The 15,447-nt window shown below is 36.8% G+C and overlaps 1 protein-coding gene across 2 annotated transcripts in view; it reads left to right on the top strand.

Annotated features, from left to right (window-relative positions):
- Positions 1 to 15,447, top strand: part of MTDH (metadherin) — an 82,341-nt gene that overhangs the window by 45,423 nt on the left and 21,471 nt on the right. For both annotated transcript variants that reach the window (XM_069086583.1, XM_069086585.1), the window contains exons 7-9: positions 550 to 645; positions 1,115 to 1,210; positions 7,919 to 8,040. In XM_069086583.1, coding sequence (XP_068942684.1) covers positions 550 to 645; positions 1,115 to 1,210; positions 7,919 to 8,040 — 314 coding nt within the window. The remainder of the gene's footprint in view (positions 1 to 549; positions 646 to 1,114; positions 1,211 to 7,918; positions 8,041 to 15,447) is intronic.

The raw sequence follows: 15,447 nt of genomic DNA, 5'->3' as shown, positions 1-15,447 counted from the left end.
TGTGTGTGTGTGTGTGTGTGTGTGTGTGTGTGTGTGTGTGTGTGTGTTAAGTTTCTAAGACCGGATCTGAACCCAGGTCCTCCTGACTCTAGGGCCGGTGCTCTATTTGCTGCGCCACTAGACACCCCACTTTTTTTTTTATGATAGTTGAAATGGTGTTATGAAATGGGTTTTAGTTTCCACTTAGTATTAGGGAACATGAGTGTTCTTGACATCCCACTTTTAATTTTCTTCATTCTTCATAGAGGAATCTCAACTGCTTTCTCTGCAAAGTGGTGTGGGATCATCAATAAACAATCAATCAATATTAAGTGCCTGCTATGTGCCAGGTGCTGTGCTAAGATGGGGGAGCAGGGGATACTCAGAACATAATAATTTAAAAATGTTCCTTAAAATCAGTTAGGTAAAGAACAGGATTTTTCTCAAAATGTAGGAGTACATGTTTATGGCTTCAAAGCATCTTCTAAAAATATTGTCATTTCAAATCTGTACACGTATTACCATTGTCACTGCAAATTGAAAAGTTCTAAGTAACCTTTGTTTTGACAGCTTCTTGGTCTGGTAACGTGGATAGGAGGGTAAATAATGCGACTGAGCAGAATTCTGCTCCCTTTCCATCTCTGGCACTCACCACTGCAGTTTCTGGTATGTAAAATCAATTTAAACTGTGTTTGAAACAAAGTTAAACTATCTTTTTTGTAAATATATTTCATTTTAAATTGTTTTTTAAATTTCTTGGAATTTTTGAAAGCAAAAATTTCCAAGTACTCATCAACATTAAGTTACTCTGTAAGGTAATACTAACATGTTTCAGAACAGTAAGACTTGGCCCCTTTCCTCTCCCCCACAAGAGAGACACTTCCAGTCTATAGTTAGGAACCAAAGCAGATGCTTCCATCTGACGTGGCCCAAAAGTGTTAGTGGTTGCTTTTCTCTTTACCCATCTCCCACTGCTACCAGGAATTAAACCTTTCTCTTTCTTTGGAAGAAATTACACCAATTAAGTCTCGAGCCCCTCCCCCCTAAAAACCACAAGAAAGAAAGGAAGAAATTGTGAAAAAACTTCAGTATAAAATTGTTTTTTAATTTTTTTGCGTTCATTTTTTCACTTAAGGGTCTACCACTGAGGTTTCTCAGTCTACTGCTTCTGATTTTCAGTGGGATGTAAGCCGTAATCAACCCCATATCGATGATGAATGGTCTGGGTTAAGTATGTCCTTTTAAAAATTACAACAAAGCTTTTTCTCAGCAGCTTGCTTTTAAATAACCATACTATTTTGTGTCTTTGCCTCTAATTTTACACACTTTCAACTTTAGTTCAGGAGAGTTTAATGTCAAATGCCCTACTTGAAAACTGGTTAATAAAATGCTATACTTAATTTAACTCCATACTTGAAATAATATTTAAACAAAAATTTCTATTTCTATTCTAAAGCTACCCTGGAAATTTAAGGGCAAAATGATTGCCTTGTGTTTCTGCTGTTAGATCTCAATGTAGCACATAGTGTAGATCAAGGACACAAAACATGGACTGGCTTTTGATTTTTATACTCGAGTGAGTAAGTTTCTGCACCCAATGAAAGAAATTGTTAATAATAGTAACTAAGTTTTATATAGCACTTCGTCTTACAAAGCATTTTCCTTGCAAACAACCCTGTAGCTATACTCTTTTGAAGTCAAGGAATCAGTCTTGCAAATGTTTAAGTAACTTGAACAAACTCATATACTATGGTGGGGCTAGGTCTGAAATGAACTTTTCCACTAAACCACTACTGTCCCAATAATTTTAAAAAGTATTATAGAGAGCCAGGCCACATTAAAAGGCAAGAGCATCACAAAAGACCAAAGGAAAATTAAGAACACTGCTACTTTTTCTTCATATTGTCAATTATCCCCCACCTCATTTATAAATCCTGTGCTCTCTTTGAATCTTATGGTCCATGCCTGGTGTGTAGCAGATGTAGGAGAGTCATGGTTTATTTGGGAGTGTTCATAAATGATTTAACCAAATGATCAGATAATACAACACACAAAAACAGAAGCAAACCCTCTGACCACATTAACAGAAGCATTGCATCCAGAATTCTAACTCCAGATATTGCCCATTCCAGTACAGGAAGCCAGGGTGGCTCCTTAGATTCAGAGTCCACCATACTCCAAATCTTGATTATTTGTGTCTCTTAGCCACTCAAACGCAAAACATCTATCACTGCCTCCAGCTCTTGCTTTTTTTCCTTTTTGGGTGGGTAAATTTTTCTAGGGTTAATTTGCAGGGCTAAAGGTGAGCATACTAGGTGACAGTCTTTATCTGTCCTACTTCACAAGGTCCATGATTTCATCATTGTGGATTCTCTATACATTAAGTACAGATCTCAACATTTTTAGGCCTTAATACTAAATAAATTATTAGCTATTAGCCGAAGCTTGTATCACTTGATGGCCATCTTCCTGATGATGAGCCTTACTGAACTGAGTTGGGTGACAGGCTGTGCAGTATGCCAGGTCCTACTCAGAGCCTTTCCATGTTTATAGAACCTGTCAGAATCTAAAATCCATCATCTCAACTGTATAGACTACTGCAGGGCTACATCTCACCCATGATTCCCCAGCTCCACAAAGTCATACAAGGGGCTACTTCTTTATTAAAATTAATCATTAATAATTCTATCTTTTTTAAAACCTTCAGGTATTCATTGTTCTTACTTATTGTAAGGCCATGCCATTTCATACTCCGTTTTCAACTGAGAAGAGCCCATTAAGTTGTTAACTTCATTTAATTTTGGGTTCTTGATTTCAAACACTTATAAATCATCCCAGTCCCCCAAAATGAATTACTCTCCTAATCCTAAAGTTGTAAGAATGCAACTTTATCTGTAAATAGCTCTTACTACCCCTGAATTATGGACATTTTTTAAAAGAATGAGAAGTTCCTCTTTTCCTTTATGATCCAGAGCCACATATCTAGTTCCTAAAACCCAAGGAGTTTGCCTTACACAAAAGATGTTAAATAGAACCCCTTTCCCAGAATCTCTAGGCTTTTCATGTTAGCATTCCCTACCCTGTGGTACAGCAGAAACTGTAATCTTTGTGAAAATCACGCTGTAATCCCCTAGGGTTGTGTTTCCCACCAACCATGCAATCCAACAGACTGGGACTATGACCCCAGTAGAAAAGTAGTTAAAAAGGCAAGTAGATAATTGAGTGTTTAATTCCATATATGTCTCATGATCCATTTTTCAGTGTAATTTTGTAGTATAAAATTGTATGCAATTATGTTCTATAGTCACAATAACTAATAATGGTTTAGATATTTTTTCTGCAGTAATTTAGTCATGTTGAATGTCCTTTTTAAAATTTACATAGGAAAAAACTGGGTACAAGAAACTTTTAAGAATGTTACCTTAAATTTTTTGGCAATGTAATTTTAATATGCCCATGTTATGGTCTACAAGAATAATGAATTGTAGGAAAGTAACTATACTTGAGTTATTTCATATCTCAAGTGGATAAAATAAAATTGTTTTGAATACGGCTTTTATTTTTTGTGAAATAGAATGTCTTTCAAAGGCATAGTAATGATAGTAATTAGATGATGAGGGAGGATTGAAGTTAAATGACCTCTAAGAGGCCTTCAATTTTTAGATCTCTGATATTGGACAGATGAATAAGGATTTTTCTATTTTTTTAATGGAAACTATCAGAAGTTTGAAATTCATGAGTGTTCATTGGAAATGTGTTCTGTACATTTATTTGTGTATGTATCACTTGAAAGCACCTCCCAATTCACAGGTTTCCTAGAGACAGCTGTTCTAAGTTCAAGGTCTTCTGGACCTGCATCCACAAAAACCCTAGCTAGTGAACCCCTATTGATGTGTTTATCTTTACTAGCCAGCCAGAAGAAGCAGTGAGTTCAAAGCAAGATCATTTAATGAAGTAGCATAATAAGAAAAGTAGCAGTAAAACATTTCTTCCTTGAACTTGGAAGTAAATGCATATGCCAGTGAGAAAAATAGGTACATATAGGAAACATATATGGAAGGGTATATATAGGAAATTCATGTGGCCAGGATATATTAATAGAAGGGCACATGCCCACAAAGATATAGGTGATAAAGCAATAAGATCAAACGGGCTAAGCTATTAAGCTATAAGGCTACTTAATTGGATTTACTCCTCATTGGTCCTGTCCCTGCGAGATTCTGGTCCACAGTCTACAACTGAACACTGATCTGCTACTTTTGACCTCAGTTATAAATCTTTACCTAGCTTTTTCTCCTAAATATGTTCTTTTAGTTCAGAAGGCAAAGGAAAAAAGAAAAGCAGCTACTGTAATAATGGAACCTTTTGACTTTTATGGAGTGACCTGTCTTATTATTTGCCTAGTCTCTAGTAAGGGGACAGCCAGGTAGTGAAGTGGATAGAACTCTGGGCTTGGAATCAGGAAGACTCCTCTTTCTGAGTTCAAATCTGGCCTCAGACACTTACTAGCTATGCAGTCCTGGGCAAGTCACATAACCTTGTTTGCTTCAGTTTCCTCATCTGTAAAATGAGCTGAAGAAATGGCAAACCCCTCCAAGTATCCTTGCCAAGAGAACTCCAAATGAGGTCAGACAGAACTGACCAAACAACTCCAATAAGAGATACTTAGGCTCTAACCAGGGGTGAAGAACCTGAGGCCTTGAGTACCCACATGGCTCTCTGTGAACAAAAATGGTGCCCTTTGACTGAATCCAAATTTCACAAAATAAATCTCTTTAATAAAAAGATTTGTTCTATAAAACTGCAGGTTCCTCGCCCCTGCTTAAGCTCTTTAAAACAAAGAGCCTAAGGAGACACAAAACACATTCCTAGTTAAGTAGCTGGTTATTTACCTCAGGTTCAAGTCTCATTTTCTTTGGACTAAATTTGTCACTTTGCCTGGACAAGGATTGGAGAGTGGAGTGGACAAGGGCTCAACCCTGTAGGCAACCTCACTGTGCTTAGGATGAGCATTACCTCCTGATCTTAATCTCTAAAGACTGGACTATGTTTTTTTCTTTACCCATATAAGGACTGTTCACTGAAAATTATCAGTATCAGTCCTGGACTTTGGGGTTTTTCCCATTTTTTTCAATTACTAGCCTCTAAGGTTCTTCTTTTGGATTTATTAAGAAATAGGAAGAGACATAGAGATAAAGCTAAGAAGCAAGGTTATTGTCATCGCCTGTCTTTCATATGTTTATATGGACAGCAAAGCATTTAATTTTTTGTCTTTTTGGAAGGAGGAAGGTAGGGCAGTTGGGGTTAAGTGACTTGCCCAAGGTCACACAGCTAGTAAGTGTTAAGTATCTGAGGCCAGATTTGAGCTCAGGTCCTCCTGACTCCGAGACTAGTGTTTTATTCACTATGCTACCTAGCTGCCCCAAAGCATTTAATTTTTTTACGGAATAGTCATGAGAACTTATTTTAAGGTCTCTCAGATAAGCCATTTGCCTCTCTTCTCCTAAAACCTTCATTTCCCCCCATTTACTTATTTCTGGTCGTCATTCTTGTTAACATTATAGAAACCCTATGTTTTAGTACTATAAAGGAAATTAGAAATACACTTTCCTGGTGACATTTGTAACTCTACAATTGTGTAGATCATTAATTTAATTGGGAAGAGAGTGCTTATCTGATTTCTTGTTACTTTTCGTTAACTTTTTCGGTTTCAGACCAAGTGACATATAAATCATTTTATGTTTTAATTGTGATATTAGAGGGCTGGATTTAATTAGAAGATTGCTGTTTGAGTCTTATTTACTAACTGTACAGGCTTGTACAAAGTCACTTAAAACTCTCTAAGCTTTGGTTTCCTCATTTGTAAAATAGGTATAATAATTGGATTATATGACCCATTGAATGAGGATTGTTTGTTCTAACTTTCCAAAAAGTTTTGACTTAGGCTAAAAATTATATCTTACTAAGGGGAATCGAGATACACCTGAAGTTTGATGTGGGGGGAGTGGGGAGGTGTGTCTGCCATCTTGAAACTAAATGGTCATCATTCAAAATGTTCTCAAGTTAGAATCTATCATTTTAAAGAAATTTTAATAAAATCTGATGGGTAGATAGAACATAGAAAACAGAATATTCTGAGTAAGGTCTCCAGAACCCCTAATTTATGAGCAAGGAATTATATCTGCTGGGTCTCTCCCAACTCCAAGCCAGTCTCCACATCAGACACCAAAACAGTTTTCCTAAAGTGCACCTATTCCACAAAAGTCCTTATTTGGCATTTAAAATAACCCTTTATATCCCAGTCTCTTCCAACTTTCCAGTTCTGGATATTGGTTTTTTTGTTTGTTTGTTTCTTGTTTTTTACATCTTACTCCCCCCCTACACATTTTGATCCAGCTATTGTCTTACTTGCTGTTCCTCACACATAACACTCCATCTCCCTTCTCTGTGCCTTTGAACCAGTGAACTTTTTACCCTGGAATGCGCTACCTCTTAAAATTCCTGATTTCCTTCAAAATTCAGCTTTAAAGTTACCTTCTTTTAAAAGTCTCTGCTTTTTACCCTTAGCTGCTATAGTCTTTCCCTAAGATTCCCTTCCATCTACTCTATATGACTGTTGCATTTACCTACTTATACTCTTGATGTTTCCCATATTACACTGTTAAATTCCTTGAGGGCAAGAATTGTTTTTTCCTTCTTTGTGTCTTCAACATTTAGCAAATAGTGAGCACTACATAATTGTCTTTTGGAATGTTGTTTAAAGAGAGTTGCTAATTTGGATTGGGTGAATAGGAGATTTCATTTCTCCAGGTTAACTAGGAATGGTACCATGAGTGTAGAATTTTAATACCTCTGAGTGAAGGAAGATAGAGGAATAGTAAGATTCATTCTAGACATGAGGCAAAGAACTTTTGGAGGTAGCACACAAATAGTTGTAGAATTATCACATTAGGACATCTTCCATACTACAAAGGATCTCTGATTTTGTTAATATTTGTTAACTGGACCTCTCAGCACAGATTGTATTCCTTCGTAGAGAGTCTTCAAGAGTCATTTTGTCTAGAAAATTAGTCTTCTGTCCTACGGTCAGTCTATTAAACAGACAGATTAAAGGGAAGGAACCTTTAGTGGAGAAAGATGGGGGTGAGTAAGGTATAAGAAAAAGAGAATGGACTGGAAAGAAGTTATGTTTACTTGATAGGAAACTATTGTAAGTGAAGTTTTTAAAAGGAAGATGTAGTAGTTAAAATGACAGTACTATTAGGGAATCTATGGGCCACTGGCTCATAAAAAGGAATTTAACAGAAAAAAGTTTGTTGGAATAATTAAGGCTAGAAATCACCAAATTTTTTTTTAATCACCAAATTTTAGAACCTACCATGGTAGTATTGTAATAATAGGAAAGGGAAAATTCAGAAAATAAAAGGAAAACAGAAGGACTGAATGACTAAAGGAGTAACTTATCTAAAATTATATACCTAGAAAACCAGTTCAGTGGATTATGTGAGAAGAAAAAATAAGGTTTTGCTGGTATGCTGTTTTGAAAGGTACTATGGTGTAGAACTGATCTTGGAATCAGGAAAATCTGAATTTCTAAGTCCCATCTCTGACACATGTAGGCTTTATGGACCTGGCTACTTAGGTGCTCAGTGTCCCAAGAAATAAGTTACAAAACAGTTGTCCATCTGCTTTAGTAACAGTTTTCTCACTGAGAATCCCATGTTCCAGTGAAATGAGAGGTTCAACTTATTTCTTTGGTTCTTTTACAAAAGTAAGGACTGGGGCAGGGGGGGCCAGGTTGGGCCTTTTTAACCCCATTATAAAGTTATTGCTAAACAGTCATTGTAACTGATGGGGCAGAAGCCTTGTGAAAGCTGGAGTATTTTGCTGTTATTATAACAGGAAGAGTAGACATTTATATGGTGCTTTCAATTTACAGATGGACTTTCTTCTGCTGATCCCAGCTCCGACTGGAATGCTCCAGCTGAAGAGTGGGGGAATTGGGTAGATGAAGAAAAGGCTTCATTTCTGAAATCCCAAGAATTAGTCCATGATGAGAAAGTAAGTAAACAAATTATTTACTTAGTTTTGTTTCTTTAATTAAATTTCATATTTACCAAGAAAAGGGGCTTGCTATTGTGTTTTTTTGTACTTTTATAACCTAGTAGGAGGGGATTATTGTATTAATCCACATTTTCAGTGCTTTCCATCATAAACTTTTGAGGCCTAGGGTCAGAGTGGAAGACTACTTCCATGCACCAGCTCAGGTACCTAAGTAACATGACAGCTTTTTAATAAAGAAAGAAAGTAGACCAGAAGATTGCTCTGACATTTCATGATTCATTGATGAGTGTATGCTCCTTCCAATGTAGAGATTGTACACTGTCCACACTTGATCATTCTCTGTAGCTCTTGTTCATATCTACCAGAATATCTATCCATCCCACCATAGACCTTTCTTTAGATCTTTTAACATTCCGTAGGTCTAAATGTTACACCCAAGTAGTCCATATATTATTCTTTGCTCTTGTTCCATGCAGGCTCCACATCCATTTCTGATCATACATTTCTTGGATAATACCTTTTATGCCACTTCCTCAGCATATCTTCATTGACAATGTGCTATAACCTATACTCTCCCAGTCATACATCTCTCCATTCCCTTATCTTACACATTTTTATTATTTTTCCTGTTTACCTACTCATGCTTCTTGTATTTGAAAGTTCTCTATTTCATTATATGACCATATACTCAGTTTTGCTGGGTAAGTGATTCTTGGTTTTAATCCTAGCTCCTTTGATCTCTGGAATATCATATTCCAAGTCCTTTGATCCCTTAATATAGAAGCTGTTAGATCTTGTGTTATCCTGATTATGCTTGCACAGTAGTCAAATTGTTTCTTCCTGACTGCTTATAATATTTTCTCGTTGACCTGGGAACTCTGGAATTTGGCTATGATATTCCTGGAGTTTTTGGGATCTTTTTTAAGAGGCAGTTAGTGAATTTTTTCAATTTCTATTTTGCCCTCTGGTTCTAGAATATCAGGGCAGTTTTCCTTGGGAATTTCTTGGAGGATGATTTCTAGGTCCTTTTTTTGACACATGGCTTTCAGGTAGTCCAATAATTTTTTTTTAATTATCTCTCCTGGATCTATTTTCTAGGTCAGTGGTTTTTCCAGTTAAGATAATTCACATTGCCTTCTATTTTTTCATTTGTTTGGATCTGTTTTATAGTATCTTTCTCATAAAGTCATTAGTTTCCACTTGCTCCAATCTTATTTTGAAGGAGTTATTCTCTTCAGTGAGTTTTTGAAATTGAAATTTCTTTTCCATCTGGCAAATTCAGCTTTTTAAGGCATTCTTCTCCTATTTTTGAGCCTCTTTTGCCATTTGAGTCAGTCTATTTTCTAAGGTGTTATTTTCTTGCATCATTCTCCTTTCTCTTCCCAGTTTTTCCTCTACTTCTCTTACTTGATTTTCAAAATCCTTCTTGAGCTCCTCTATGGCCTGTGACCAGTTCATATTTTTCTTGGAAGCTTTTGATTTAGCAGTTTTGACTTTGTTGAATTCTGGTTCCATGTTTTGATCCTTTTTGTCCCCCAAAAAAGGATTCTGTGGTCTGATTGTGCTTCCTCTGCTTGCTCATCTTGCCATGCAATTACTTGACTTTTGAGCTCTTTACCACTGGGGTTTTTGCAGATGTTGTCAGAGCTATGAGGAGGGTACCCTCTCTACAGCCACCACAAGCTTTTGGACACTGGTGTTCCTCACCCTAGGACCACCACCCAAGATTGTGACCCAGATGCAAGCAGGTCAAAGCAAGAGTGATTACCCTCTGAATGGTCGCTTGATCCCCCTACTGTGGAGCTCAATCTGCAGACCAAGAGCTCAGGAGGCAGCCACGCAGCAGTAGCTGTAGCCTCCAGGCCATTACTACCACCTCTTACCCTAGGGTAGAGTCCGAACCATGCTGTTCTCTTACCCAGGTCCAACAGAGTTTCCCACTGACCTTTTACTTTCTCTTTGGCATTTATGTGTTGAGAAGTCTGGGAACCATCACAGCTGCTGGTTATTCACTCTCCTGAAGTCTGCTCGGCCAGTCTGTGTCGTTGGTTGGGCCGCCCTATGTCTGGGACCACATGGCTCACAGGGGACTGCATTCTGTTCCCACAAGAAGCCTTTCACAGTCCTCAGTACTAGCAAATTTTGTCTAGAACATAGCCTATCTGTCAACTAGTATCTTTTGTATGAAACATAGCCTATCTGTACAGAGTTTGCATGTTTTCCTTCTTACATTGTGAGCTCCTTGAGAGTAAAGGCTTTTTCCTTTCTTTCCTTCTCCAGTATATGTAGCCCTGTGCCTACACTAATGAAATGTTTAATGACTGAAAATTGTGGTGTCTCCTGATTTGTAATCATATTGCTTCATCAGATAACATGCATGAGTGTTTGAAAACAAGGGTTTTATTTCAGGATTGTAGAAAAGTTATACAATTTCTATAATGCAGTCCAGTTTGTACTTTAAATACTGGGCCCAGCTTATTATCTGTATGCCTGTCCAAGATATATCTGTCCTGATGGACTCACTCATCAGACTGCATCTACTTATATACCTCAGTCTGAACATTGGCAGTATTCATCCATTTGGCTTTTCTTATATGGATTATTAGAATGATTTCTTTTGTGTGACTGTGATCTCATTTTGGAGATTCTCTATTATACTGAGGCTTGATGCAGTCAGTACAGTGTCATCCATAAAGAAGCATCTGGAGACCCTCACCATCTGTACCTAATCTCTATCAATTTAGATTTTGCATAGGACACATATAGAGAATGAACCCGAGGGAATTAAATCTAAGATAGTGAGGTAGCAGCATTAGAATTGGGAGGATCAGGTAAAGTTTCATGTGTCAATGAATGAATAAAACATGTCAAAGCACTGGGGATACAAATAGAAAAATAATACAGTCCTTGCTCTCAAGGAGCTCATATTCTAATGAGTGGATGACACATGGAAGGTTTCAGCTGCAAGTCAGATAGAAAAGTCCTATGGACCTTAGAGTACAACAGCAAAGCAAATTTTCCACTGATAAAATGATACCATTTTCTGTTGAATCGTTTCACAAGGTGAAGGACTTGGGTGGCAAAAACTTTTTTTTGTGGTTCATCAGTAGCTGTAGTACTTGTAGGAGCAGTTTGTTGCCCAGCCACATCTCCACAGGGGTTGCTTCCCAGGGTGATGGCTGAGGAAGTTGGGCTGGAAGCATTTACTATTCCCTCTGTTTTTGTTCAGGGGCCTAAGCTGTCTTCATCAGGGTCAAAGTGGTTGTATTGTTTTAACTTAACCTGGCACTTGCTGCCTCCTGTCTTTCCCTCAGGGTGCTTTACTGCTTCAACTAGTCTGGTTTACCTGAAAATATAGAAGATGGTGTTTGAGTTACATCTTGAAGGAAGTTAGGAATTTCATGAGGTAGAGCTAAGGAGGAAGTGTATTCGAAACTTAAGGGATGCCCAGTACAAAAATGTAGAGACCCCAGATAGAGTGCTTTGTGAGGAATGGAGAAGGCTTGTTTGACTGGACTGTGGAGTGGAGGAAAGGAAGGGAGTTAGATGAGAAAGAGAGAAGAAAGATTGCAACTATTTATCATAGATAAAATAGGGAGCTACTGGAGTTTGTGGTCAGATCTGTACTTGAGAAAAATTACTGGTGGATAAATTGGAGAACAGAGAAACTTGAGTTAGGGAAACCTATTGGAAAGTCATTTTTTGTTTTTTTAAGGTTAGTTGACTGCGCATACTGTGCTTCTCTTCCCCCCATTGGCCTTTATTTCTTGGCAGTGAAGTTACTAGCTCCTCTCTTCTCTGCCACACTCCCTAAATGAAAAAAACAAAAACAATCCTTGTGATTAACAGACACAATCAAAACAAATCTAAACATTTGCTATATTAAGAACATCTTATTCTGCACCTTGAGTCTATCACACTTCTGTCAGAAAATAGGACTGGGGCGGCTAGGTAGCAGAGTAAATAGAGCACCAGCCCTGGAGTAAGGAGGACCTGAGTTCAAATTCGGCCTCAGACACTTGGTGCACTTACTAGCCATGTGACTTTGGGCAAGTCACTTAACCCCAGTTGCCCTCCAAAAAAAAAAGAAAAGAAAGTAGAACTATCATGTATCATCGCTAGCACTTTGAATTTGGGCTTTGTCACTATTGATTATTTCTTGATTCTTTCAAAGTTTGTTTCCTTTACGTTTTTATTTTATACATTTTTCTTGTGATTCTTTTCACTTTACTATTCATCAGTTCCTACAGGTCTTCCCAGGTACCTGTGACCCCCCCCCCTTTTTTTTGTTCATTTCTTATAGCATAGTAATACTGTATTATAATAACATCATAATTTATTCAACTATTACTCAGTTATTGTTCTGTTTTGAAAAGAATAGGAATGAGACTGAGATCTGGGTTTTAATTTAGATGTGGATTTATTGATCAGGACTGCTCTGGGGTATAACACTCAAATCAGGCAGCCTTGAATTGGGATACAGACAAGGCTTATAAAGGCAAAAACCACAATTGGGGAGGGGATCTAGCATAAGCAGTGACATACAGAAGGCAGGAACAGCCATTAGATCTGTAGCTCAGGGCTAAATTGGGAAACATGGCACAAGGGTACAAGGCTGGGACCCTCCATGTGATGGGGTCCCACCCAGAACAGGGTGGAGGACACTTGGGAGTGGAATTTCCCAGAACAGGCTGGGGTCATGTTCTGGGTGAAGGGTGTAGGGACCTTGCTGGGTCAGCATCCCAGAACAGGGTGGTCTCTTGCATGGGATAGACTTTCCCCATGATCTCTACAGTCTTGTACCATAACCCTTATACAAAATGCTGTTTGAAAGCTTACTGATTTCGGGAAGTACTAACTCAAGGAAAGATAAGGCAGCAGGGGACTATGCCTTGGGTGACTCTCATCCAGGACTACGCCTTGAAGCTATTATAAGCAGCTACAGGGTTTAGGATAAAGACAAATATAAAGGGGCTTGATGGTGGCTTAATGGTGTGCCCCAAATCAGATGGCATATGATTTGGGTTACCTTACAAACAGTTCCACCTCAGCCTTTTGTTCCTAGTCCTATGCTACTAAAACAAGAAACATTGTAAATATTTTTATATGTGGGGTTCTTTTGACCTTTTCTTTGATATCTTTAGAATATAGGCTTAGTAGCTTAGTGACTTTTAGGGTGTGGTTCTAGGTTGTTTTCCAGAGTGGTTGGGCTAACTGAACCGAGCAGTGCATCTTTGTTCCTTTTTTGATTGTAGCCCTTCCACTAGTTGTTAAAGGTGCAAAAAAGTAAATACAGATCTAAATAAGTTCAGACAACTATTTATTACTCATGCCAATGTAATAAAAATGACACTATATAAGTTGAGTTCATTCGTTGTCACACCAGTCAAACCACCAAAGGACTGCTTTATAGAACTAGGAAAAAAAAATACATCTAGAAGAACAATAAGGTCAAACTTCTTCAGGAGAAAAATGGGGGGGAAAAGGGAAGGAAGGGGGGACTTAGTGCCAGATCACAAACTCTACTGCAAAGCTGTAAAATTAAAACTTTGGTAGTGCTTTAAAAAAGTAGAGAACCAATTTTTTTAAAAAAGGTAGAACAATTGATCAGTTGAGAGATGTAGGCCATGTGTCTGTTCAAAGTTTATTGTAGTGTATAGTGATAAAATTTTCTGCCAGATCTCTTTCCAGTTTTCTTAGCAGTTTTTGTCAGTTGATGAGTACTTACTGCACTAGTGAAGATTTTTGAATTTATCAATCACTATGTTGCTATATTTATTTCTGAATTAGTTGTGTTTGAAAGCCTTTCTGTATCTGTTGATAAATTATGTGATTTCATTTCTTAGTTAATGTTGTCTAAAATTTATTGTTTTTACAATGTTTAATAAAATTTTCATTCTTGGTATAAATCCTACCTGGTTATAACGAGAGATTTTGATCTACATAGCTTTCCTTTTTTGATTTCTCTCCTTGGCATAGATATCAAGATCATTTGTATTACAAAAGGAATTTTTCTTCTTTCTGATTTTTGGAGTTATCTAATACTGGAGTTAATGATTTATTGAATGTTTGATAAAATTCATTTTTATTGTTTCATTTTGTTCTAGGGTTTTCTTTTGAGGTTTTATTCTTTTTCTAGGTTTGTTATTTCCTTTCATGTTCTCTCTTTTCATCCAGGCATATTATGTTTTCATAGTGATTAATCTTTTTTGTTCAAGTCAGAGTTGCTAATTTACTTTTTTTCTGCCTCATTTGTTATTTCTCCTTTTTCCTTTCAGGCTACCTAATAGTTTATCTCTTTTGATTTCTCTTTTTATTAATTCATTTTTATTAATATCTTGATTTTTCAGAATGTCTCTTTTGGTGTTTAATTGGTTTTAGGTTGTTGTTTTGTTTTAATAGTTATACATGCCCATTTTCATTGATCTGTTTCTCTTTTTGTTGATGAAAATGTTTAAAGCAGTTCTTACTTGGTATATGTGAACTTTTCTGTTGTTTTCAATTTGATCATTCTATATGATCTTTCCTTTGGAAACCTACATTTATTATATTAAACATTTTTAAACATGGTAAGAAGGGAGGCAGGAGCAGGGTGCAGTCCATGCCACAGAAAAAGACCTACCTTCTACTTTGGAGATAAAAGTTTTCCCCTCACGACTTCTTGGCTATCTCCCAAAAGTTTTGGTGTGTTGTTTAATTATTACTATTCAAAATTATCTATTGTTTCTTTTTTTTTTTCTTTCACCTTTCAGTTCATTAGGACTGTTAAGTCTCCATTTAATTTTTAATCCTTTTTCGAAAGCCCATTGCTGAGTTAGTTTTTATTGTGTAGTAGTCTATAAAAGATGTATAATGTTTAAGATGTAGTGCACAGCAGAGACACATGTATACTGTTCCTTTTTTGTTCTCATTCAATCATCTCCAGAAATCTGACTTTTGTCAAATTCTGCTTAAGTCCTTAACCCCTTTATTCTTTTAGTTAAATTTTTCTAGATCTGAGAGGATTACATTGAAATCCCCATTTATACTTTGACTATTTCTTTCTCCAAATCAATTAACTTTTCCTTTTTAGCATTTAGGTGCTATTCCATTTGGTGCATTTTCGATCTCTCTATTAATTCACTGTCTGCTTGGGGTGCTTTTTAGATCTCTATATTAATTCACTGTCTCCTCTGCCTTTAAGGATATTGTAGTTTATCTTTTAGTCTGTTTTTACTGTTGGCTTGTCTGAGATAATGATCACTACCCCATCTTTATTAAATTAAATTTATCTGAAACGTAATATATTTTGCTATAATCCTGTCTTTTAATATCAGTCTTTGTTGTTGTTGTTTTTTAAATTAACCAGTCTTTATATACCGTGTTTCCCCGATAATAAGACACTGTCTTATTATTTTTTTTTTT

This window comes from Petaurus breviceps, unplaced genomic scaffold, assembly GCF_028583685.1.
Source record: "Petaurus breviceps papuanus isolate PSGF00001 unplaced genomic scaffold, PetGlider_PUasm1.0 179, whole genome shotgun sequence".
Classification (NCBI taxonomy): Eukaryota; Metazoa; Chordata; class Mammalia; order Diprotodontia; family Petauridae; genus Petaurus; species Petaurus breviceps.
This window is presented reverse-complemented; position numbering and strand designations above follow the sequence as displayed.